General features: G+C 43.1%; 1 protein-coding gene across 5 annotated transcripts in view; it reads left to right on the plus strand.

The window, feature by feature from the left end:
* The first annotated feature begins 2,985 nt into the window (after positions 1 to 2,985).
* Positions 2,986 to 23,628, plus strand: part of LOC125712375 (SPHK1 interactor, AKAP domain containing) — a 129,561-nt gene continuing 108,918 nt past the window's right edge. Inside the window, exon 1 of one of the 5 annotated variants that reach the window (XM_048982348.1) lies at positions 2,986 to 3,159. In XM_048982348.1, the coding sequence (XP_048838305.1) occupies positions 3,094 to 3,159 (66 nt within the window). In that variant the 5' untranslated portion in view covers positions 2,986 to 3,093. The remainder of the gene's footprint in view (positions 3,160 to 23,628) is intronic. The other 4 variants (XM_048982347.1, XM_048982344.1, XM_048982346.1 and 1 more) reach the window with 4 other exon arrangements.

The following is a 23,628-nucleotide window of genomic DNA, read 5'->3' on the forward strand; positions in this document are numbered from 1 at the left end:
AGAATGGAAGATGTGATTAAGTTATTGGCAGTTATTACATTATTACATTATAGGCTGCTACATTTGGATGCTTGAGTGAACTTTTCCTGTGGTATTTCTGTTGGGATGCCATCAATGCCCCTGAGCCTCCTTTTCAGCACTGGTTTAATCTGACGTCTTTCAGTTCAAATACTGAACATTCTTCCATGTACATGATTTCATTAGATGCTTTGAATGTTAATGTATGTAATACAGAACTTAATAATAATAATAATAATTATTATAATAATAATAATAATAATAATAATACTTTATTGATCCCTGTGGGGAAATTCTTTTCTTACCTACCCCATCTTACTCTCTGTGATACACAGACACATATATAAGTGAGAGCAAGCTTGGCAGTGAAGGGCAGCCATCTGCAGTGGTGCCCGTGGAGCTGGGGGTTAAGGTCCGTGTTCAAGGGCTCACAGACGTGCCTAACTTGCGAAGGGCAGGGTCAAACTGGCGACCTTCTGAACACAGGCACCGAGGCTTGTTAGCACTCCATATGACCCCGGAAGAGAGAGCCACATGCTACCCCCTTCTGTGTTTATTTTAATCTTTGCTTGACTGTTAACACTTTACTTGGGGGGGCACAAATAGTGTGATATTATGGCACTTATTTATTTATTAATTAACCACAAACTAAATCTTAGATACCAATCTTATGTTCAATCATCATTAATGAATTGTGATGCATCTTCTGTGCCAAGCAGCTACTATACTTGTTACTCTATCTAATTCCGTAAACCATTGTGAACTACTGAAGGAACTAAAGAAGAAAATACTAAGGAACTACTTAAGAAAAAAGTAATGAATTAATTATAAGTTAAATACTGATCTTGTGTGTTCATCATTAACGAGCCATAACATATCTTTTCTCTAAAGTAGTTACTCTATCTGTTCATGACTTGTACTTCAGTTTTTCTGCCCCCCAAGTAAAGTATTATGGCTTGATCTTTGTTTCATCAGTTATCGTTTATACTTTGATGTCTCTCAGCATACGCACTCTTCACTTCTCTTTAAAATCATGCAGCTTCTGAGATGTTTGGGAGTTTGGGAGATGTTGTTATAATATTTATCTTATAATTATTTATTTATTTTTATATATCCTGTTAGATTTCTGGGGTCTCGTTTATTAAAGTGTACCTAAAACTATTCCTAAATGTGTGCATACAAATCATCAGTACACCCAGGCAAATTGGGATTTATCACTTGTGCATACGACACCCATGCAAAATGAACATTGATAAGTCTCACGCATTCTAAATGTGACTCTGCATGATCGGCAAGATTAATTTACATAAAGCAAAGTCCACAATGAATCATATATGGGCAAATGACTTGCACAATAATTTTTGAACCAATACGCAATACGAGAATGCTTGACAAATGGAAACTGTACAGAGACATATCATTATTCCTGTTTGTATATATTTTGCACTATACACTTCTATTGTTATTTTGTGACAGAATTTTGCTATTAAGATTAAGATTATTAAGATTAATAAAGTAATAAATAAATAAAAATGGAATTGCATATGAGGTGATGGATTTCGCTGGATGTAAAGAAAAAAAACCAAAAACAAACAGGTACAAATCTGTGCACAGCGGTGTTTGGCAATTTGGCAACTTTACTAGCGGCCTGTCAAAGAAAGAGAAGAACCCAGCATGAGGACAGGGGACATATGCAGTTAATACCGTGTCACCTGTAATGAGAACAGCAAAAGAGGTGAGAAAGAAGTGTTTCCATCTGAAATTGTCCAGCAAAAAAAGGGTAGCAGATCCCACGTCTGAGCGACAGGGGGTGGCCCCAGCACCCTGTCAATGTCACCTCTGAATGGTAAAACAGCTGCCATCATAGACAAAACATCCCTAACAGGAATCACCTCAGATCGTGACACTGACAGTGCAGCTCCATCACCCATGGGTGAGGCCAGGTTATTAGAAATATGTAGCGTACTCTATTATGTACTATATAATATATAGATATATTATTTCTAAGCATGGACCTATATGACGTTGGAACGATTCCTTGTCATTAGCATGACTTGCCTAAACATACTTTGGGTGAACTAGATCATTCTATTTGTCAGTGTATCAAGGTTGATAATTGCTAATACAATTGCTCAGATCCTTATGCTTGTCATTTATTCCCACTTCCAGCACATCGACTTCAATAACCGACTGTTCATTTGTCATTGTAACAAGATAATCAATGTTACTCAATTCACCTGTCAGTGGTTTGCATGCTATGGCTGATTAGTGTATGTATATATGTCTGCCATGCACCAGCAGGGGGCGATCAGTACCACCCAGGTTTCCATGGTCATATAGTATGGTACCAGGATAGGGCTGGCAGGCTAGGAAGAAGCCTGGGGAGAAAGGAAAGGGCAAGTTGACTGCATGCTTTCCCTGCCCCTGTATGTAGGCAGTGTGGAGAATGACCTCCCTGAAGGGACTGTGACCTCTTCACTGGGCCTCATGAGTCCTCATCAAAGGATTCATGCCTGTTTGAGGGAAGAGCTGCTTCCCCTTGAACTGGTTACCACAGCCCCTTTGTCACCACCAGCCCATTTATATATTTTGCCCCTTTTCCCTAAATAAACCAGGCCCCTAAAGAGGCATTTATCTGAACCTTCATCTCACATGCCTCCTGTGCTAATTGCTACCTATGCAGATAAATTGGTTGAATGTGCCATGAATGTGAACATTTATTTTAATTTTTTATTTATTGTTTATTTATATGTGCCTGTGTGAAATGTGTATACTTCTTGTTTGTTGGTCAGACAGCATGACTTCAGGTTTTGTGCTTATGTGTTGCGTTCATGTGTGTGTGTGTTAGGATGCTATTCCCTCCTCCTTGCTTGCTCTTTAGCACTAGTTATGTCTCCCCAGGGATTAACAGCTTCACAACAAGCAGGCTTCCAGACAAGAACGGACCAGAACATAGGCACCAAGAGCTCCTAGCAAGAGAAGCCCAGCCCACACTGAGACTCCCACCAGATCCAGTAACAGAGACAAGGAGGGGGTGGGGATCTCAACCACGGATGGACGAAGGGGAAGGTGAGAATGAAAGAAGATAGCAGGCTTACTATTCTAGGCTTGCAGCGGGAAATTATCAAAAAATTACACCTGGTGAGTACTGCTGTCATTGACTGGTTTTGCTGTTGGATGTGTCTGTGTGCATTTTTTCATCCTGTTAGAGGGTGATGCAGCCTCGAGTATGAGACTGATGTTTTTTGCGGGAGACGTGTTCTGACTCTACACTGGGAAGACGCGTGTAGCTCTTATGTGATGAAAGCCATTTCCATGTCTATGCATCCCACTGTGACAAACCTAGTCACGTACAGGGACACAGCCCTGAGGACGTCCACCACATCACCCCCAACTCAGTATAATATTGTCATAATGTAACACTGAGAACCCAGAGAACAAATCAATATTAAAATCAGCATTTTTCTAATTTTCTTAAAGTAAATGGGTGAACTCACAGAAATATAGATATTATTTTGATATTTGAGTATGCATTAATGAAAATCGTAAGTGATGATAATGATTATGCCAATTATGAAGAATTTTATACAAATATGCTGTTCAATTTTTGATTTTTAAATGTGAACATTTGTAATATTAAGTATTAATTATTAAGTATGGGTTATGAAGTATGTTATAATAGTATATTATAGAAAATATAACATATATTTTCTGCTGTGCATTGTATTTACATCTTGGTTTAGGATTTAAGATTTTAAAAGGGCTGCGTGGCTTGGCAAGGGAGATGATTTATCTCTCTGGGGCCTGCAGGGTCACAGAGGGGCTTAACTAAGCTTTATCTTTCAGTCCTAGGAAATACTCATTATATCTCCAAACAAAGTGTGAGTCTCGTGAGACTTTCCTCTGGTGCCTGAATGTGTTTGTGTTTCTCCGAAGCAAAGACACCTTTAAACCTGAATTCAAAATTTCCTTGAGAAAGATGAAAACAGAAAAGCTATTTGTTGGGTAAAGGAACATGTATCTTGTGCATCCTTACTCAACCTAACCCTCTCACATACACCCGCTGCTCCTACCACAGGTATACCTGTTATAGCTCCTCTCCAATGTATTACATATATATTGCAGCTCTGTGTGTGGTTCATGTGGGTGTCAATCTTTATGATTATGTGTGAAATTGTATGAAATACTTGGCTGCCTGTGTGTTTAATTTAATATTTAATGTTACTGCCATCAGTGATTTATGGCTTTTGAACTCAACCCGTGCAAACATAATGCGACTATACAGTGAATTCATGGTTTTATGTTATGCTTCCCAGCCTGGTCAACCCCTTATGCGACGTTACTCAGGTCCTGAACATACACATGTAAGCTGACAGTCTCATTCACAGCACTGTGAGTGCACTGCCAGTAAAGAGAGAATTTGCTGTTACAGTTAGGCTCGGGCAGCTGCTCACACTGTACTGCCACCAGGAAATCAGGGAAAACAGAGCCACAGTTAAATATATTAACATGTAGAATGTGCATCATGGCAGCAGTTATCGCAGTAGTTATATCCTGCTCCTTTTACATCTTACACATAATTTTACAATATTGCATATTGCATAGTGTACAATTTACTTTGTTATTACATTTAATGTTGGTAATGTCTTACTATGTGTAATTGATCAGTTAACTTGTACAAATTAAATATGGGGTCCATGGATGGTTTGCTGTTATCTGCGAGTTCGGCAATTCACAGTAGGTTTCTGAATTTATGGGGGGGGGCTACTAGCACAAAACAAGATAAAATGTTTTTAAATCTTTCAGCTGTAATGCAAGTAACCCACAATAGACAATCATTAGTTTAATAGGATGTATGTTCATTTCTTATTGAACCAAAATGCTGTACAATACATCAGTAGGTACAGACAGGCATCGTGTCAATGAGTGGCATTGACGGGCTTAGCCCTCTCCGAGATGACCTCAAGCCCTCCCACTGCACCTGGCCTGTAAAATGGGAAACAATTTTCCAAAAATAAATAAATATGGAAATATTGTATACATTGTAAAAATAAATAAATGAAAAGTTGAACTGAGATGAATTGATTCCATGTTGATATTGTAAGTTGTTTAATACTGAACAGTAAATGAAACACAAAAAATACTTCATTGCTAAAAATATTCATTTGGAGGTGAGCAGAGACTCAATTTTCTGACTTACAGCATATAACTGAGAGCAGTGAGCTACTGAGAGCAAATAAATGTGATAAAATGGACATTTTGTCACAGTCTGTGCAGTCCATCCCCAAGTATGACCAGCAGGGGTCGCTGCCGGTCCTCTGGATCCCTTCTGATTCTTCTCAAGTGTGTCTCTATTGTTATCCCCAAGCCTATTGTGCTAACCATCATGTCAGCCCCTCGTTAGTCCTGTATCTAAGTGCTTCCCAGTCCTGTGGTCCCCAGTCCGGTCATTGACATCAATCCTGTTGTTGCCTGTGGTCTCCCCATACTAGCCTTATTTTTGTGACCCCTCATGGTCTTGTTTATTTCCTTTGCTCCTGTATTTGATCACCACAAAGCCCCCTTTGTTTCTGCTAATGCCTGCATTTGAGTTCGTCCATTTAATATCATGGCACATTTATGGGGTAAAATGGACATTCAGCTCTTCTGACAGGTCAGGTGTGTTTGGTTTGTTAGCTTTCTTAAGATTAGAACATAGCCCCTGTGCATTTTTTTGCAATTTCTGACTTTATCTTATGTGTGTGTGGTGTTATTTGTGCAAACTAAAATTAAGATGTACAACATTACTAGTATGTCTTTTGGTGAGTTATAATTGTACCCCTTCATGTACGACGCATAGCCCATCTGGCAAAATGGTGCTGGCACCTGGGCTGGGTGTAGAGGGATACATCATAAACAGAAAAAAAGAAATAGATTAATGCCAAAATAAAAATAACTACCTGATCACATTTTAACCATCAGCTGCTTCAAATACTAAGCAATCAAAATATGTATTCCATCTAGACTTAAAAGTAGTGAGTGAAGGTCAGACCTGATGTACATGGGTCAAATTTGTCTAAGTAAACACAAAAGGACGATCACCCTTTGTCTTCAACAGGGTGCATGCAACAGCTAGAAGGAGCTGGTTGGTTGGTTTGGGGGTGAAGTAATGCAACGATATATGATGGGGCCAACCTGTTTAGAGTTTAAAAATCAAAAAGTCTTAATATAGGATGTCACTGGAGAGCATCACAGAAGAGAAGCTAACACTGGAGTATTGATACCTTTTCTAAATGCCAGTAAGAAGACAAGCAACTGCATTTTGAAGCAGTTGTTGGCCTGATAAAGCTAATTGGCTAGCACTTTTGTAGAGAGAGTTACAATAATCTGAGATAAAAGCATGAATAACTTTATTCTATATCACCATGGGAAAGAAGCTTTCTTCAGTTAGAAGAAGCTCTTCATAGCAACTTAATTTATCTGTCTGTCTGGTTCTGTGATAGAGTACCAATGCCATTGTGCTGACCACATAAAAAAACTTCAGATTTTTCCTCATTAAGGTGAAGGAAATTATGGGACCTGCACCTTTTAATCTCCTTAAAACATTCAAGTATATATTTTGTAATGAGCAAGAGCTGGAAGGATTGAAAGAAAGCTGAGTTTCATCTGTGTAACAGTGGAAGGAATTAATGGTACTTGTGGATAATGTGTCATAGAAGCATATATAATGAGAAAAGGACTGACCCTAGAATGTATCCTCGGGGAAAATCACACACATTGAAGGTCAAGATAAAATAGGGTACCAGTATTAACTGACAAAATTTTGTTCCTAAGATTAAATATACCAGTCCAAGGCTGACCCTTAAATACTCTTTTACAGAAAAATAACAGCTTTGAAATTGGTTGGTAATCATTTTAAAAAGTTGGATCCAGGCTTTTTGAGAAACAGCTAAACCAGGGCTGGTTCTGAAATGCACTGCCAAAGTGGCCATTTGAAACTTTGGGTTGTGCTTATTATTCTGAATATTATGCTGACTTTACCTACCTAGTAAAACCCGTCAAAGTAAGACATAAGGTTATGAAGGATATGTAATAAAACACCAGAAATAAATATAAAATTATTTTTTTTATTTAATTAGTAGAAATAATACATATGTCAAGAAACAAAATAAATCAGTTATACAAAAACAGTTAGGCTACAGTTGATAACACTTTACTTGAGGGGGCACAAGTAACTTAGTAATTCAATTACTACTCAGATACAAATCATGAACAAACATAAGATCAGTATGTAACTAACATGTATTTTCTGGTTAATTAATACATTGACAGTGAGAGTACTACTATGTTATTTGTGCATTGCAAGTAAAATGTTACCAAACAGTCTTTAAAATCAAGTTCATGAATAGAATAATGCTCAGAATAATTTTAGAAATAACACAAAATTTTTCTGTTAAAAATTTCATAGGTCTGTTTGCACAAACCAGTTACACAAAAAGTTATTTGAACAGTTTTCATGAATAGAATCATTTGCAGAATAATTTTCTGAAAATAATGTATTTTTAATTTTAAATGAAACCAAACAAGCATTTAAAATGTATCTCACATTTCCACAATTGCTCTGTTAAGAATTCAATTCCATTTAATTTATTTTTATATAGCGTCTTTCATAACAGAGTCGACCCAAGGCATTTTACATGGATGAATTGTGATACAGTAAACATCGTTAGAGATATAAATACAGATTGGGAAAAAGGAAGGAAAGAAATTAAATAAAGAAGCCAGTTGACAACAGATGAGAGGAAACAAAAGCTCTGAAGTAAGGAGAAAAAAACCTCTGGGGGTCCAAGGTCAACTAGCTGCCCAACCCCCCTGAGCATAAAAAACATTACTGAAAACATAAATGAGTGGACATGCTTGCTAAAAGCTAGGTTGATCAAGACAAAGGCTATATTCTTTCTGCCAGCCACATCGTTAAATTCCGATTTTTTGCTCATATCGAATTTGTCTATCTTGACGGTTCACATTCATAACTACAAGTGACCTGTATCTGACTGCAATGTGAAGGCATTGGTCCTCCGAAATGTCACGCATGTGCACACTGATACGTTTTTACACGGGTCAACTGCGTCTCCAACAACAAAAAATGTCATATCTGTGGGACGACTCATGGCATTAAAAATTCATGCATGTATCGCACTTTGCTCTGGAGGATGACAAACAGTGAATCAGCTGTACATGAGCAGGTCGAAAAGGAGAAAAGCAGTCAGGTGGCTAGCTTTTTCTGTTTTCGCAGTTATTACTGGAACTGCTCCACCAAGAGATGTGTGGGTACGAGCCTGTCGGTGCAGGCGGATGATGTCAGCGCATGTGTATAAGCAAAAAGCCACATGAATTCCGATCTGAGCGTTCACATTCAGGGCGCATGGCCGCAAATCGGATAAGTATCAGATTTTGTACCACATATGAAAGTGACACAAATCTGATTTGAAAAGATCAGATTTGCGTGTCCACACAGCCCTGAAAAGACCAGATCTATTTCACATTAAGATAAAAAATCCGATTTGAGTCACTTCACCATGGCAGTGTGTATGTAGCCAAAGTCCATCAATGACTCCCTTATCTACGTAGGCCTGTGTAGGGTGGTGAAAGTCCATAAATAAATCTGTTCTCCATGCTGGCCTGTGTAGGGTGGCACTAAAGGATGCACCCACGATGATACAGTTCATAGGTTCCATTCACGATGTCACCCTTCCATGGGACTGCACCAGTACTCCAGCTCAGATGGTGCCCACGTACTTTTAATACGTACACACGGGGGGGTCTAAAAATTTGACCGAATTTTGCGTACGTGTGAAATTTAAAAATTAAGTGTTTCGTTCACGATACCTGACCTGCTGGATTGCATTCCATACGTGCATATAACTCAAAACGTCTTTAGTTCATCTCCCGATCATCAGCTGGCCGGCCGGCGAATAGTCCATCCATCCATCCATTATCTACCGCTGAATCCGGGGTCAGGTTGCGGGGGCAGCAGTCTCAGCAGGGAGACCCAGACTTCCCTCTCCCCGGCCACTTCATCCAGCTCCTCTGGGGGGACCCCGAGGCGTTCCCAGGCCAGCCGAGAGATATAGTCTCTCCAGCGTGTCCTGGGTCTTCCCCGGGGCCTCCTCCCAGTGGGACATGCCCGGAACACCTCACCAGGGAGGCATCCAGGAGGCATCCTAATCAGATGCCCAAGCCACCTCATCTGGCTCCTCTCGATGCGGAAGACCAGCAGCTCTACTCTGAGTCCCTCCCGAATGACTGAACTCCTCATCCTATCTCTAAGGGAGAGCCCAGCCACCCTGCGGAGGAAACTCATTTCGGCCGCTTGCACCCGCGATCTCGTCCTTTGGTCACTACCCATAGCTCATGACCATAGGTGAGGGTAGGAACGTAGATCGACTGGTAAATCGAGAGCTTTGCCTTTTGGCTCAGCTCTCTCTTCACCATGACAGACCGATGCAGCGCCCGCATCACTGCTGATGCCGCACCGATCCGCCTGTCGATCTCCCGCTCCATTGTTCCCCCACTCATGAACAAGACCCCGAGATACTTAAACTCCTCCACTTGGGGAAGGACCCCATCCCCAACCCGGAGAGAGCATTCTACCCTTTTCCGGCTGAGAACCATGGTCTCGGATTTGGAGGTGCTGATCCTCATCCCAGCCGCTTCACACTTGGCTGCGAACCGTCCCAATGAGAGTCGAAGGTCACGGTCCGATGAGGCTAACAGAACCACATCATCTGCAAAAAGCAGAGACCCAATCCTGAGGCCACCAAACCGGACACCCTCAACGCCCTGGCTGGGCCTAGAAATTCTGTCCATAAAAACTATGAACAGAATCGGTGACAAAGGGCAGCCCTGACGGAGTCCAACCCTCACTGGAAAAGAGTCCGACTTATTGACGCCCATGCGGACCAGGCTCTGGCACCGGTCATACAGGGACCGAACCGCCCTTAAAAGGAAGCCCGGTACCCCATACTCCCGGAGCACCCCCCACAGGACTCCTCGAGGGACACGGTCGAATGCCTTCTCCAAGTCCACAAAACACATGTAGACTGGTCGAGCAAACTCCCATGAGCCCTTAAAAACCCTGCTGAGAGTATAGAGCTGGTCCACTGTTCCACGGCCAGGGCGAAAACCACACTGCTCCTCCTGAATCCGAGGTTAAACAATCCGGCGGACCCTCCTCTCCAGGACCCCCGAATAGACCTTACCAGGGAGGCTGAGGAGTGTGATCCCCCTATAGTTGGAGCACACCCTCCGGTCCCCCTTCTTAAAGAGGGGGACCACCACCCCGGTCTGCCAGTCCAGAGGCACTGCCCCCGATGTCCACGCGATGCTGCAGATGCGTGCCAGCCAGGACAGCCCCACAACATCCAGAGCCTTGAGGCAAAGCCCCAGACAACATAGCTCCTGAGATCACTGGAACACGCAAACCCCTCCTCCACGATAAGGTGTCGGCTCCAGGAGAGGACAATGAGAGGTACAGCAGCACCAGCAGTCATAGTTAGGGGTCATACTTTTAATACGTACACACGGGGGGGGGGGGGTTTGGTTTCGTTCACGATACCTGACCTGCTGGATTGCATTCCATACGTGCATATAACTCAAAATGTCTTTAGTTCATCTCCCGATCATCAGCCGGCCGCCCGGCGAATAGTCCATCAACATCAAATCAACATGCAAGCAGAATTATAAGCATGCAACACTAACCATTTTTATTAATGTCTGTAACAACTGTTCGCCTGACATACATATTCGAATAAATCCAAGTTGAATAGAAAGTTTGACGTTGTTTTTATTCTGTTATAAATTACCACTCTCTTATAGCCGAGCCCCATTGCCCCTAAATGCAACGTAACAAATGACAATGGGGCCGAGTTTAAGACTTTTTAAGAAGTGCAAACGCCGTCAGACAAAACGACCATGGTCAGGGCTTCCCCACATCATGTCTAGCTTTTACACGGCCACAGCTCCTGAGTGCGACATGAGTTTTTTAGGACGATTGGTCTCTGTTTAAACTATATCTCATAAGCAATAAAAAAAAACAGGTTTGCAATGCACCACGGACCTCCGAAATATCTGGTTTAAAAGGCACTGTAACTTTATGGAAATGGCGACCCATTTCGTTGTATTTGAAAGTGATTTTATCATAGTAAATCTCATTACATTATTCTTTTGTTATCCCTAAAGTTAACAGGAACATTTGTAGTCAAAAAAATCTGTAAAATGTGCGTACGTACTAAAAGTATGGCCCCTTACGGTGTGTTCAGTGACAAGTCAGCTAAACTAAAGTAATAGGTCTTCAGTCGAAATTTTATGACTGAGACCGAATTGGCATCCCGAACATAAGCTGGTAAACCATTCCACAATATAAGGGCCCCGTAGCAGAATGCTTTACTGCCCACAAAGGCGGGGTTCTGGCCGGGATCGACCATGCTAGGGCGAGGGAAGAGGAGTCATTAGGGAGGTCAGCGAGGGGTCCCACTCAAGCTCCTCCTCTCCCTCCATCAAGGGAGGAGGAGCGATGATCAGACAGTCGGAGACCTCCTCGGGGACTGGATCTGGAGCCTGGGGGACTGAAGCCAGAGCTGAAGCCCCTTTGGGTGGACCCGGCCCATTAGGAGTGGGCAGAGCAGGGGCTGGAGCAGCAGGAGCCGCAGGCGGAGGCAGAGGGGCCTCGGGCGTAGAAGTCGGGATCTCGGACGATGCAGGTGCCTCAGGGACTGGCTGAGCAGGGACAGCTCCGGCATCTCAGGCGGTGCAGCAGGCAGAGGAGGCGCCTCGGGTGGCGCAGCAGGTGGGCCCGTAGCAGGAGGCAGGGCCGCAGCAGGGACTGTGGGCAAAGCCGGGACCTCCGGCATGGGAATAACTGCAGGCGGAGGTGGTGCCGTGCAGTGGCAGTGCAGTGCAGCAGCTGCAGCAAGGAGCTCGGGCGGTGCAGGAACCACTGACTTGGGACAGGCAGGGGGCGCTGCAGGGACCACCGACTCAGGACCAGCAGGGTGTACCACAGTTGCCGGGACTGGGACCCAGCTGTCTGGCGACACGTCAGCCTCTGGGACTGGAATCACTGGGGCCGGTACGTCGGCCTCCAGGTTCAGCTGATCAGCCAGTTCAGGTAGGACAGGCAGATCATCGGGCACGGGCAGGGCAGGCAGATCATCGGGCATGGGCAAGACAGGCAGATCATCAGGCAACCACAGATGTGTCAGAAACAACAGGCGCGGGCGGAGCCGGCATGGGAGGAGTAGGAGCCTCTGTGGGCGGAGCAGAGATGAATGGAGCAGGCGGAGCGGGAGCATCTATGGGCAGAGCAGGAATCTCAGGTATGGGAGCCAGGATTGGCACCTTAGGAGCAGGCATTGCCTCTTTAAGGATCGTAGGGATCTGTGTAATTGCATCCATAACTGCTCTGGCCCCTTTAAGAGTCAGGCACGTTTCGTCAGAGGGGTGAGCTGTTGGTGCCAGTAGTGAAGGTATAGGAATGCCCTCTGGGGGCGGCAGAAGCAGCTTCTGGCATGTACACCGCCAGGTTCAGAATTGGGAGGGGCTCCTCCCAGTATGCAGCATGGCAGGCAATGGAGAGATAGACGGCCCCTAAAAAGACCTCCGACGTTTTGATGCGTGTCCGGCTCCTTCGCTTCTTTTTCCTACTTGCCATCAAGGTCCCGGTGGGCAGTTCAGCTGGCGGATCTACAGGTAGTCTGCTGTTCAAGGCTACCTGCTGTAGATTTGCCTCCTCTGCTAAACCTAGGAGCTGCCGCAAGTTTAGACACACCTCTTCCACGAGGAACACATCTTTTGTTTCCTTGAAAACCCAGCTGGTGTCACCCCAGGTAAACGCACGGTCCAGTTCCACACTCCAGAAATGGCCATTCATCTGCCACAGCCAGCTGTTACGCTGTTACCTAAAAAGTCATTAAATGCCTGGATCTTGGTCTTTATCCAGGACATCTGCAATCCCTGCTAGACTCCATGACCCTGTCCAACACCGAGTCCATACAAGCATTGAATAGAGTAGGAGCAAGAGGAAACCCCTGGTGAACCCCAGAATCAACTGGGAAGAACACAGAGGTTCTCCCTCCACTCTGCACAGCACTCACAGTGCCGTCATGGTTGTCAACTTCGTGAGATCCCGCAAAGTCTCAGGATGTCCCACAGGGCTCGATCAACCGAGTTGAATGCTTTACAAAATTGACAAAGGCTGCAAAGAACCTCTGCCGATATTTGTGCTTGGGCTCGATGAGAACCCTCAGTGCAAGGATACGGTTGATGGTAGACTTCTTAGGCATAAAACCAGACTGCTCCGGTCGCTGACAGGCAAGCAAGTGTATCCTGTTGAGGATGACCCTAGCAAGGACCTTACCCGGCACTGGAAGCAGCGTTATCCCCCTGTAGTTGCTGTAGTCCAGGAGATCACCCTTACCGTTCCAGTTATGGACTACAAGTCCCGTATTCCAGTCACTTGGGACAACTCCTGACTTCCAAATGGAAGCAAAAATTGCCTGCAATGCCAGGAGGACAGCCTTACCACCAGTCTGGAGAAGTTCACCCCAGATAGAATCCGTGTGGCCTTCCCTACCCCCAGCTGATTCACCCCCCTGATGTCCAACATCCTATTTGGAGGGTCAGCTTTAAATAACAGCTCAAACTAGCTGGCCGAGCGGGTCACAATTGTAGTGTCTAAGGACTGTTCCATCACCTGCCATAATCAGATGTGCGTAAACCTTTGAATCCTCTATAAGCAGGATGTGGGTCACTAGACCGCAGATGATGTGTTACCTGCTCATAGATAGGTCTAAGAAACGCCTTCTAATCTGCCCTCAGAGCCCTCACAGCCATCCTTCTCAGTTCCCGGTACAGACTGGAGTAGCAACTGGAGTTGGACTTGTGATAAAATGTAGCTCACATCTACAGTATTAACACTACTAACGTGCGAGGTATGTCCTGTGCAAAGTGGGAAATCTATCTGTCATATCATATCATATCATATCATATCATATCATATCATATAATATCATAAATCTGCTGTTTCCTTTGGCAAATGCCCTAACAATTTCTTCCATGTCTAACAGACAAGTTATTGCTATCGCATAGGCTAAAATGACTAAATCAGGAGTATAAAATTTAAAGAGGACCAGTTATAGAAAATTTCTTGAAGCAAAGATCTGGAAGATCATAATGTCTGACTATTTAGTGTCATATATATTTAAGTAGCCTATTGCTTGTATCAGCATTGTATGTAATCAATACCTGACTGTCAAATCAAAATAATTCAGTACAATTTAAACAGTTTTTAACAATATTTATTTTCACGTGACATAGAACTTCAGCCAGCTGGTTGGAGTGAGATTTTCAATTTGAGATGTCTGCACACACATGTAACAGTTCTTACCTTGTAAATAGTCTGCTTCTGTATTTAACCGTGTAAATATACTTTTGACATAGCTAATTTTAGGTTTATAGTGGAATAATATAGATTTTCCTGCGTGAGTCTGAAAGCATGTCATGCCAGATGCTTGAGATCTGGCAACCCTGAAAATGTACATTTTTTGTTTCACCTCAGTTCATTTATATAACAAATAACATAACTTTATACAATTGTTAAAAAGCAGAAAATTCAATGAACATGAAATCACAAATAAACTACGTCTATTTATCCAACATGTTATATAATACATGCTATGTTTGAAAACTTTCAGCTTTACTATTTCAGGACAGAGTAGCCACTCTGTTAGGATCATTATGGCCTTTTGGTTGTGAGTGTTAGTTTCGCTGCTGCTATTAACACTGATGGCACATTAGTGCCCATCAGGTTTTAAATCATAACTTTCTGTTTTGGCTATTGGTCTGAGTCCGTATGGGACAGCTTCTGGGTCGGTCTTTTAGTGACCTCTGGACTAAATTGCCAGCATCTGTACAACTCATAGAAGATAGAACAACGCCATGAGCTGGCTGACTACATACTGACCTCTTCCTTTTTCCTCAGAAATTATTATTATTATTATTCAATTTTTTTAGAAGAGCCTGTACACCACCCTTTAACACACTCAAGACCACTACAGCACAGACTAGTAATATTTTCAGGGCTATACTGATAGCGACTGAGATGTTACAGAATTAGCATTGTCAGGAATTCTGCATCTAATTCCTCCAATTCAAGTATAGCAATCATGAAGTGCTCCTTGGGTACAGACTTGCTCATAAATCTACAGTAATCATGACAGACAGATTTTCCACATTGCAGTTCACTTGTTCCATCACATTTGACGCAAACTAACATTAGTCTGTATTATTATATTTTGATTTAATTTGGTTTAACACCAAATTTACAAGTGTGTCAATTATTTTATTCTGTACATCTTTGGCAACGTATTTTGTGGTTTGTGGCATACTTTTAACAATGTCTTTGAGTTTAAAATCTTTACATAGGGTGTATTCAAAAAGCTGAATAAAACGCTCTGTAGATAATCCACATCATGATATTGAATACATTTCTTGACATGGATGGAACATGGAAAACCTTATGTAATTGTGGCTGTGAGTTGAGTTATGACTAGTGCTGGTTATAGTCAGTTTTAATGGCAAAGTGAGAGATCAAAAACCCACCCACATCACTCCCAATCAAAACAGTAGTTTCCCTATAAATTTTACAAACACTGGACAGAGTAGTTGATAAGCCGAAGACTGTCTTTTGCCGTTTATTTCAAACTCAGATATGATATTTAAGGGGCTTTTGCCAAGAAATTCATTCTGGGATTAAAAAATAACTAAGGCTACAGGGGTGTTTATCACTATGGGCATATGACTAAGCACAGTCTATACAATTCACTATATGATGGGATTTACTTCATTATGATTGTTAGGATGCTTATTTTTTATTTTTATTTTTTATGCGTCTTTTTTTGTTATTATTTTGTTATGCAGACATGTTGGCAGACAGATTGCCTTTTGCTTGGTTTACAACTGTTTCTAATTGTGTCATAATATGATACTGGTCCACCAAACAGATGCTGTAAGGAGTTGCAGAATAGACAGGTTGTAGCGGGTAAATAAAGTCAGTGGTTGAAACTCAGGATGCATCTCAGCAAGTCACTCAAAAAAAAATTGTTGTCGCTGTTTTAATAATAAACGATTTAAAAACGGCTTCACAAAATGCACTTTTCCAAATTGAAAAATATCACTAGAAAATGACAGGGGGTTCTGAAATAAGGTAAGAATCAGTGTCATCTAATGAGTATGGTAGCCTGGGCAGAATTTAGGTACGGACAAGAAATAGGTTAGACTATTTCTTATTTACCTGGCCAATATCAAGTACAAAGATAAAAAGTATTGTTGAAGTCATGCAATTTTTGACTGTAAACGAGCTTTCATTTTAGGGATTTAATTTCATTGTGAGTTCAGAACCGAAAACGATGCAAACGAATGGTACATAACAATACGTGCACCATTGTAGCCATAGTAAAAATGCAGTTGAAATTGTAATTAGTGAACTGTAGGACAGTGGGGATTTATGCAGATCAGATAATAGAAGATCTGCAGGAGTTGGGGCTACAGAATGTTTTAGTAATGTGTTATGGAATTGGATTAAATGCAGCAAGACTGCACTTTCCTAACTTCCAGAGTAGCACTCCCAAAGCTACCAGCTTTTCTCAGAAATAAACACACAGAGATTTAAAATAAAGAAATGTAAGGATTTACACTTAGTTGCCCCTTTAGTAGGTACACCATGCTGCTAATGCAAACAGTATACTCCTCTTTAACAGCAAATGAAATGACTGCAGCTGAATACTCAGAACACATAGAAGGGGTCACTTTTTGGCTAAGCATTGCCATGGCTTGGATGTATGATACAGCAGAATCTGAATATGGAGTGACTGTAGGCGCCAGGCTTGGTTCTAGCATCTCAAAAAAGTCACGTTTCTGGGGTTGCACATGTTTAGAGTTTTCAGAGAATGGTGCTGTCATATGGAGACCTGCAGCGGCTGGATTTACAGTGAGAAGACTTCCCCAAATGCAGTGGAACAACACATCTTTATTTTCCATGCAGCTTTTCCTACAAGAACTTCACATCTAGCATCTTTACAGCACAACAGAAGAACAGAAAAACCCTCTGACAACTGGCAGCCTTAAATACTTCCAGCTGTCACCAACTAAACCATTCTTCCACTCAGAGGTAGTTTCTTAAATTCCCCCCTTCCACCATAATACACAACACATCAACCTACCTATATACTTAACTACATTTAACATTCATATTAATACATATCTCCCTCTTTAATCTTACACAAACCCCATATTATAAAACCCAAAATCCCTAGCACAACAGATTCCCCCCTCTCCCTTAAGCCCTGGTCTCTCCCGGAACCTTTAAATGGTGTCTGGACCCAGGGGACATATTTGCCCAAACACCTATGGAGAAACACAAGAAGAAAGGTGAGTAACCACATCTTACAATCAGTTCTTTGCATCAATTGTTCTTACTGGTAACCTTATTCTCCCTCAATCACCATTCCTTTTCACAGACCCCACCACCTTCCCCGACGAGGAGGCACTGCGCAGGATCCGAACCAAGGCCACCAACTGACCCCAAGATCCAATAAACCAGCAAACCCCTGTATGCCCCCGCTCTCCCATGCAAATCCCCGGGCAAAGTACCATGCTAAATAAAATACTATTTATTAAAATAAAGAAAGAGTGTATCACTAACATACTATCAATTACAATAAAATAGTAAGGGAATCCTCTCCCTTACATTTCCTCCCCCCTCTCTTAAGCGCGAGCACCTCAGTCCTCTGTCATCCTAGATAAACAATCAGCAACCACATTTGACTTCCCTGGCCTATACTGGACCGTAAAGTCATAAGGCTGCAAAGCCAGGTACCATCCTGCAATGCGAACATTTGCATCCCTCATGCGGTTCAACCACTGGAGAGCGCGATGATCCGTCTCTAGGGTGAAATGACGTCCCAGAAGATAATACCTCAAGGCCTCAACAGCCCATTTCATGGCCAAACACTCTTTCTCCACCGTCGAATACCTCGTCTCCCTGTCCAGTAGTTTCCGACTCAGAAACACCACAGGCCTTCTTTCACCATCCACCTCTTGCTGAAGAACTGCTCCAAGGCCCACTCCTGAAGCATCCGTTTGCAAGATGAATGGCCTATTGAAGTCTGGACTGTGTAGGACCGGATATGTGCAAACTGCTTCCTTGAGATCTCTAAATGCTTGCTCACATTCTTCTGTCCACCGTACTTTGTTGGGGGCTGAGCCCTTCGTGAGGTCATTCAGTGCAGCAGATCGCTCTGCAAAAGAAGGTATGAATTTCCTGTACCAGCCTACCAGGCCCAGAAAACCTCTCACCTTCCTCTTCGTCATCGGAACAGGGAAAGCCTGGATTGCTTCGATCTTCCCAACCTGTGGCTTTATCTTCCCAGAGCCAACCACAAAGCCCAAGTACTCCACTTCTCTCTGGGCTATGGAACACTTCTTGGGGTTAATAGTCAATCCAGCCATTCTGATGCAATGTAGCACCTTCTGTAAATGCATACCATGCTCTTCCCAGGACTCACTGTACACCACCACGTCGTCCAGATAAGCTGCAGAAAATGCTGACACATCCCTCAGTACATGATCCATTAATCGTTGGAACGTCGCTGGTGCCCCTTGAAGCCCAAATGGCATGACTTTAAATTGGTACATACCAAACGGAGTTTTGAAGGCCGTCAGTTCTTTCGCTTCTGGTGCCAACGCCACTTGCCAGTAACCCTTACACAGATCCAGTGTCGTGATATACCTTGCTGATCCAACCCTCTCCAACAGGTCATCTACCCTGGGCATTGGGTAGGGATCAAACCTGGATACTGCATTCAAATATCTGAAATCAATACAGAATCTCAAGGTATCATCTTTTTTCGGTACCAAGACAATCGGACTGCACCACTCACTACTCGACCCCTCAATAATTCCTAGATCCAACATCAGTTTTATCTCCTTCTTCAGCACTGGCACCAACCGTTCTGGAATCCTGTAACTATTTTGACGACCGGGTGCGTCCTCCTTCACCCGTATGTTATGTTGAACCAGCGATGTAAACCCTGGCGTCTCTCGAAAGAGCTGTGGATCCACGAGTGGTTTTATATCAACCTGCTCCGTAGGGGACAAATGAGAAAGGTCAACCGAAGTACAATCTGCAGTGTTAGTTGGAAAAAACCTCTCCGTCACCTCCTCATCCCTAACTGAACGCACCAGTAACTGATGGACCGGCCCTTGTCGGCTGTGGAATTCTTTCAACAAGTTCACATGAAATGTCTGATATTTTTTAGCTCTTTCTGGCATATTCAATTCATAAGTGACTTTACTTACTTGCCTGACAATTTCATATGGCCCATGCCATTTTGTCAACAACTTGTTATCGCTGGTAGGAAGCAACAACAGTACTTTCTGGCCCGGAACAAAGCCTCTATCCCTCGCCTTCTGATCATACCATGTCTTCTGATGTTTTTGTGCTGCTTTCATGTTGTCCTGCACCAACGATGCCATTCTCTTCAATCTCTCTCTCATGTTGATGACATAAGCAGCGATGTTTTCACCCTCTGCTTTAGAATCCTCCCAACAGTCCTTAAGCAGATCCAGTGGGCCTCTCACTTGATAACCATACAACAGTTCAAAAGGTGAGAAGCCAGTAGAAACCTGTGGGACCTCTCGGTAGGCAAACAGAAGGTAAGGCAGCCATTGATCCCAGTCAGCACCTGTATCAGAAACAAACTTGCGCAGCATATTTTTGAGAGTCTGGTTGTATCTCTCCACTAGCCCGTCCGTTTGGGGGTGATAAGGGGTGGTCTTAAGTCCCTTTATCCCTAACAGCTTATAAACTTGCTGCAACAACTTGGATAGAAAGTTCGTGCCACAATCCGTCAAAATTTCTCTTGGTATACCTACCCTCGAGAAAAGCTGCAGCAGACAATTAGCAACATGACGAGCTTTAATTGATCTGAGTGGAAAGGCCTCCGGAAACCGTGTAGCATAGTCACATATAACCAATATATAGCGATGGCCTGTGGAACTCCTCTCTAAAGGACCCACAATATCCATGCCTAGCCTCTCAAAAGGTGTTTCAATAATTGGTAATGGTTGCAACTGGGCTGGCGCTACTCCTTTGCCCGAGGTCAACTGACATTTTTCACAAGAACGACAGAACTCAGAAACCTGTACATACATCCCTGGCCAAACAAACCGGCTACTGATCCTATTCAGTGTTTTATAAAAAGCCATATGACCTGCCCATGGAATTGAATGACCCAAATCCATAACTTTGTTTCTAAACTGTTGAGGGAGTGCCATTGCTTCACACTTCCCCTTCCTCTGATACAAGATGCCTCCCTTAATCAAATACATAGTATCTGCAAGACAGCTTACCTGACCTTGACTAACTCCCTCTACCTCCGTTACCTTCTCATACCAGGGTTTTAGAGTCGGGTCGCTTCTTTGGAGTGCACCTAAATCTGAGGGAACGTCAAACTCAAGTTGATTATTTGGCTTAGGGAACAATGTTATACCCTTCTCCCCTGAGCTTTTGAACTTTTCCCTTCTCTTCTGAGCCCTCGACTTCCTAATCTTTCCTGGCTCCATCTCCAGAGAGTCCTCAAAAAAAGGTAGCTCTCGCATCATTTCCTTTGCCCTTTGTGCTCTTGTGACTACATGACAGGATTTCCGTGAATCAACTGTCCCCTCTAGAGGAAGTAAACCTCCAGCTTCATCACCTGAGCCTTGAATATCTTTCTCACTACTCCCCTGAGGGCCATAATCTGACTGATATATCAGATCAAAAAGAGTGGGAATGTCATTACCAAGTATTACTGAATATGGCAGACTGGGAACCACAGCTACCACTAACAAGTAGGTCTGCCCTCCCACCGTCAGGTAAACCTCCGCAGTGGGATACCTATATTCATCTCCATGCACACACCTTATCGTAGTCCCCCCCCCACTTAACTTTTCTCCTGAAATTATGCTAGAATGTACTAACGTTTGAAAACAGCCAGAGTCAAGCAATGCTTCTTCTTTTCGCCCATTAATTAACACAGGGACAGTACAAGCTTCCTTTCCTACCGGCTCTACAGCTGGCCTTGGAACTGCACACAAAAGAGATGGTTTTGACTTAAGGGCCGGACAAAATTGTTGTGTATGACCAAAATTATGACAATGATAACATTCAATATCCTGAACTGAAGATTTAAAGGATTTCTTCACATTATAAGGTCTATTGGAAGGAAACTGCCTAGAGCTAGAAAAATCCCTAGCCTGCATTTGACCAGACCCCTGTTCACCCCCAATGGACTTACTTGTTTGGGCATAGTGGGTCTCCCGGCTGAAATGGATGCTCCTGCTTCCCTTTCTAGCTGCAGTGAAAACCTCCGCGAGGCTGGCTGCTTCCTTTGCCGTCCTCGGGTCACGCTCACGTATCCAGATCTCCAGCTCTGGATTAACCATTCTCAAAAACTGCTCCAGAATTATCTGCTCAGATATTTCTTCTACAGTTAATTTTTCAGGTTTAATCCATCTTAAAAACAAGTCTTTCAACCTTACATACAGTTCACGTGGCGTCTCACCTGCTTCAACTTTCAGGGATCTGAAGCGGCGTCTATAGGTGTCCGCAGTGATCTCATATTTTGCCAAGATTGCTTCCTTCACTTTATCATAGTCCTCAGAATCTATTAAGTCCATAAGAATGTAAGCTGTACGAGCTTTACCTGTCAACAAAGGGACCAAACGAATAGCCCACTCATCTCTGGCCCATCGATACACGTTTGCCATCCTTTCAAACGTGGTCAGAAAATGTTCAATATCCTCTTCTGGTGACAGAGGGAACAGTTTAGGTTTAATTGAAGACCTAGACCCGTGGGCCACTTGCACCTCTTCACTATTAACTGCCTGTTCCTGCTCTTCAGACGTTGTACAGGGTACTGGCACCTCTGATGGCTCCGGCTTATCAATTACCGCATTAACTTGTAGCTGTATTTGCTGAAATTGGTGCTGTATACTTTTCCACCTTTGCTCCTGACGTGACCAATCTTTCTCCCACCTCTGGTCTCTGGCTGCTTGAGACCTAACCAGGGATTTCACCATCCCCGTCAGCTCCTCCCATTTGTCTTCAGAGCTTGCTGCTGCTATGGCCTCTAGCTCAGATGAAGCTCCAACTCCTTCATCAGGCTGCTCCTCTTGACCTGGCTTTCTTCCACCTCTTGTCATCATCCTCTCACTGTGGCATGGACAACACACTTCTGACACCACTTGTCATATGGAGACCTGCAGCGGCTGGATTTACAGTGAGAAGACTTCCCCAAATGCAGTGGAACAACACATCTTTATTTTCCATGCAGCTTTTCCTACAAGAACTTCACATCTAGCATCTTTACAGCACAACAGAAGAACAGAAAAACCCTCTGACAACTGGCAGCCTTAAATACTTCCAGCTGTCACCAACTAAACCATTCTTCCACTCAGAGGTAGTTTCTTAAATTCCCCCCTTCCACCATAATACACAACACATCAACCTACCTATATACTTAACTACATTTAACATTCATATTAATACATATCTCCCTCTTTAATCTTACACAAACCCCATATTATAAAACCCAAAATCCCTAGCACAACAGATTCCCCCCTCTCCCTTAAGCCCTGGTCTCTCCCGGAACCTTTAAATGGTGTCTGGACCCAGGGGACATATTTGCCCAAACACCTATGGAGAAACACAAGAAGAAAGGTGAGTAACCACATCTTACAATCAGTTCTTTGCATCAATTGTTCTTACTGGTAACCTTATTCTCCCTCAATCACCATTCCTTTTCACAGACCCCACCACCTTCCCCGACGAGGAGGCACTGCGCAGGATCCGAACCAAGGCCACCAACTGACCCCAAGATCCAATAAACCAGCAAACCCCTGTATGCCCCCGCTCTCCCATGCAAATCCCCGGGCAAAGTACCATGCTAAATAAAATACTATTTATTAAAATAAAGAAAGAGTGTATCACTAACATACTATCAATTACAATAAAATAGTAAGGGAATCCTCTCCCTTACAGGTGCAATAAACAAAAAACATGCAGGCAGCAGCCATTCTGTGACCAAAAACACCCTGTTAATGAGAGAGGTCAGGAGAGAATGACCAGACTCATTAAAGTTAATAAGAAAGCCCATAAAACACAAATATCAGCTCAGTAAAAAAGTGCACGCAAAAAGGCTTCTCTGCCCCAAATCCTGAACCTACACTTGAAGCTATTCTATAGATAGGCAACTAGCAATTAGCTAGCTAGACATACCACATAAGTGGCTACTGAATGCCTGATAAAATGTATTCATATGTTTTTCCTGAAAATCTTAATGCACAAGCTCTGTTAATTGAATGTGCATATGCATTATCATTACTTTTTTGACACACACAATCTTTATGGTTAAATTTGCAAAGAAAAACGACTTTTTTAAAACTGTTGTGCACACTATCACTATCCTTGAAGAGCAAGGCTGATAAATGTTTGGTGAAAAGACCAAGGTATTACTGTTGCAAGACAATAAA

Source organism: Brienomyrus brachyistius, chromosome 17, assembly GCF_023856365.1.
Source record: "Brienomyrus brachyistius isolate T26 chromosome 17, BBRACH_0.4, whole genome shotgun sequence".
Classification (NCBI taxonomy): domain Eukaryota; kingdom Metazoa; phylum Chordata; class Actinopteri; order Osteoglossiformes; family Mormyridae; genus Brienomyrus; species Brienomyrus brachyistius.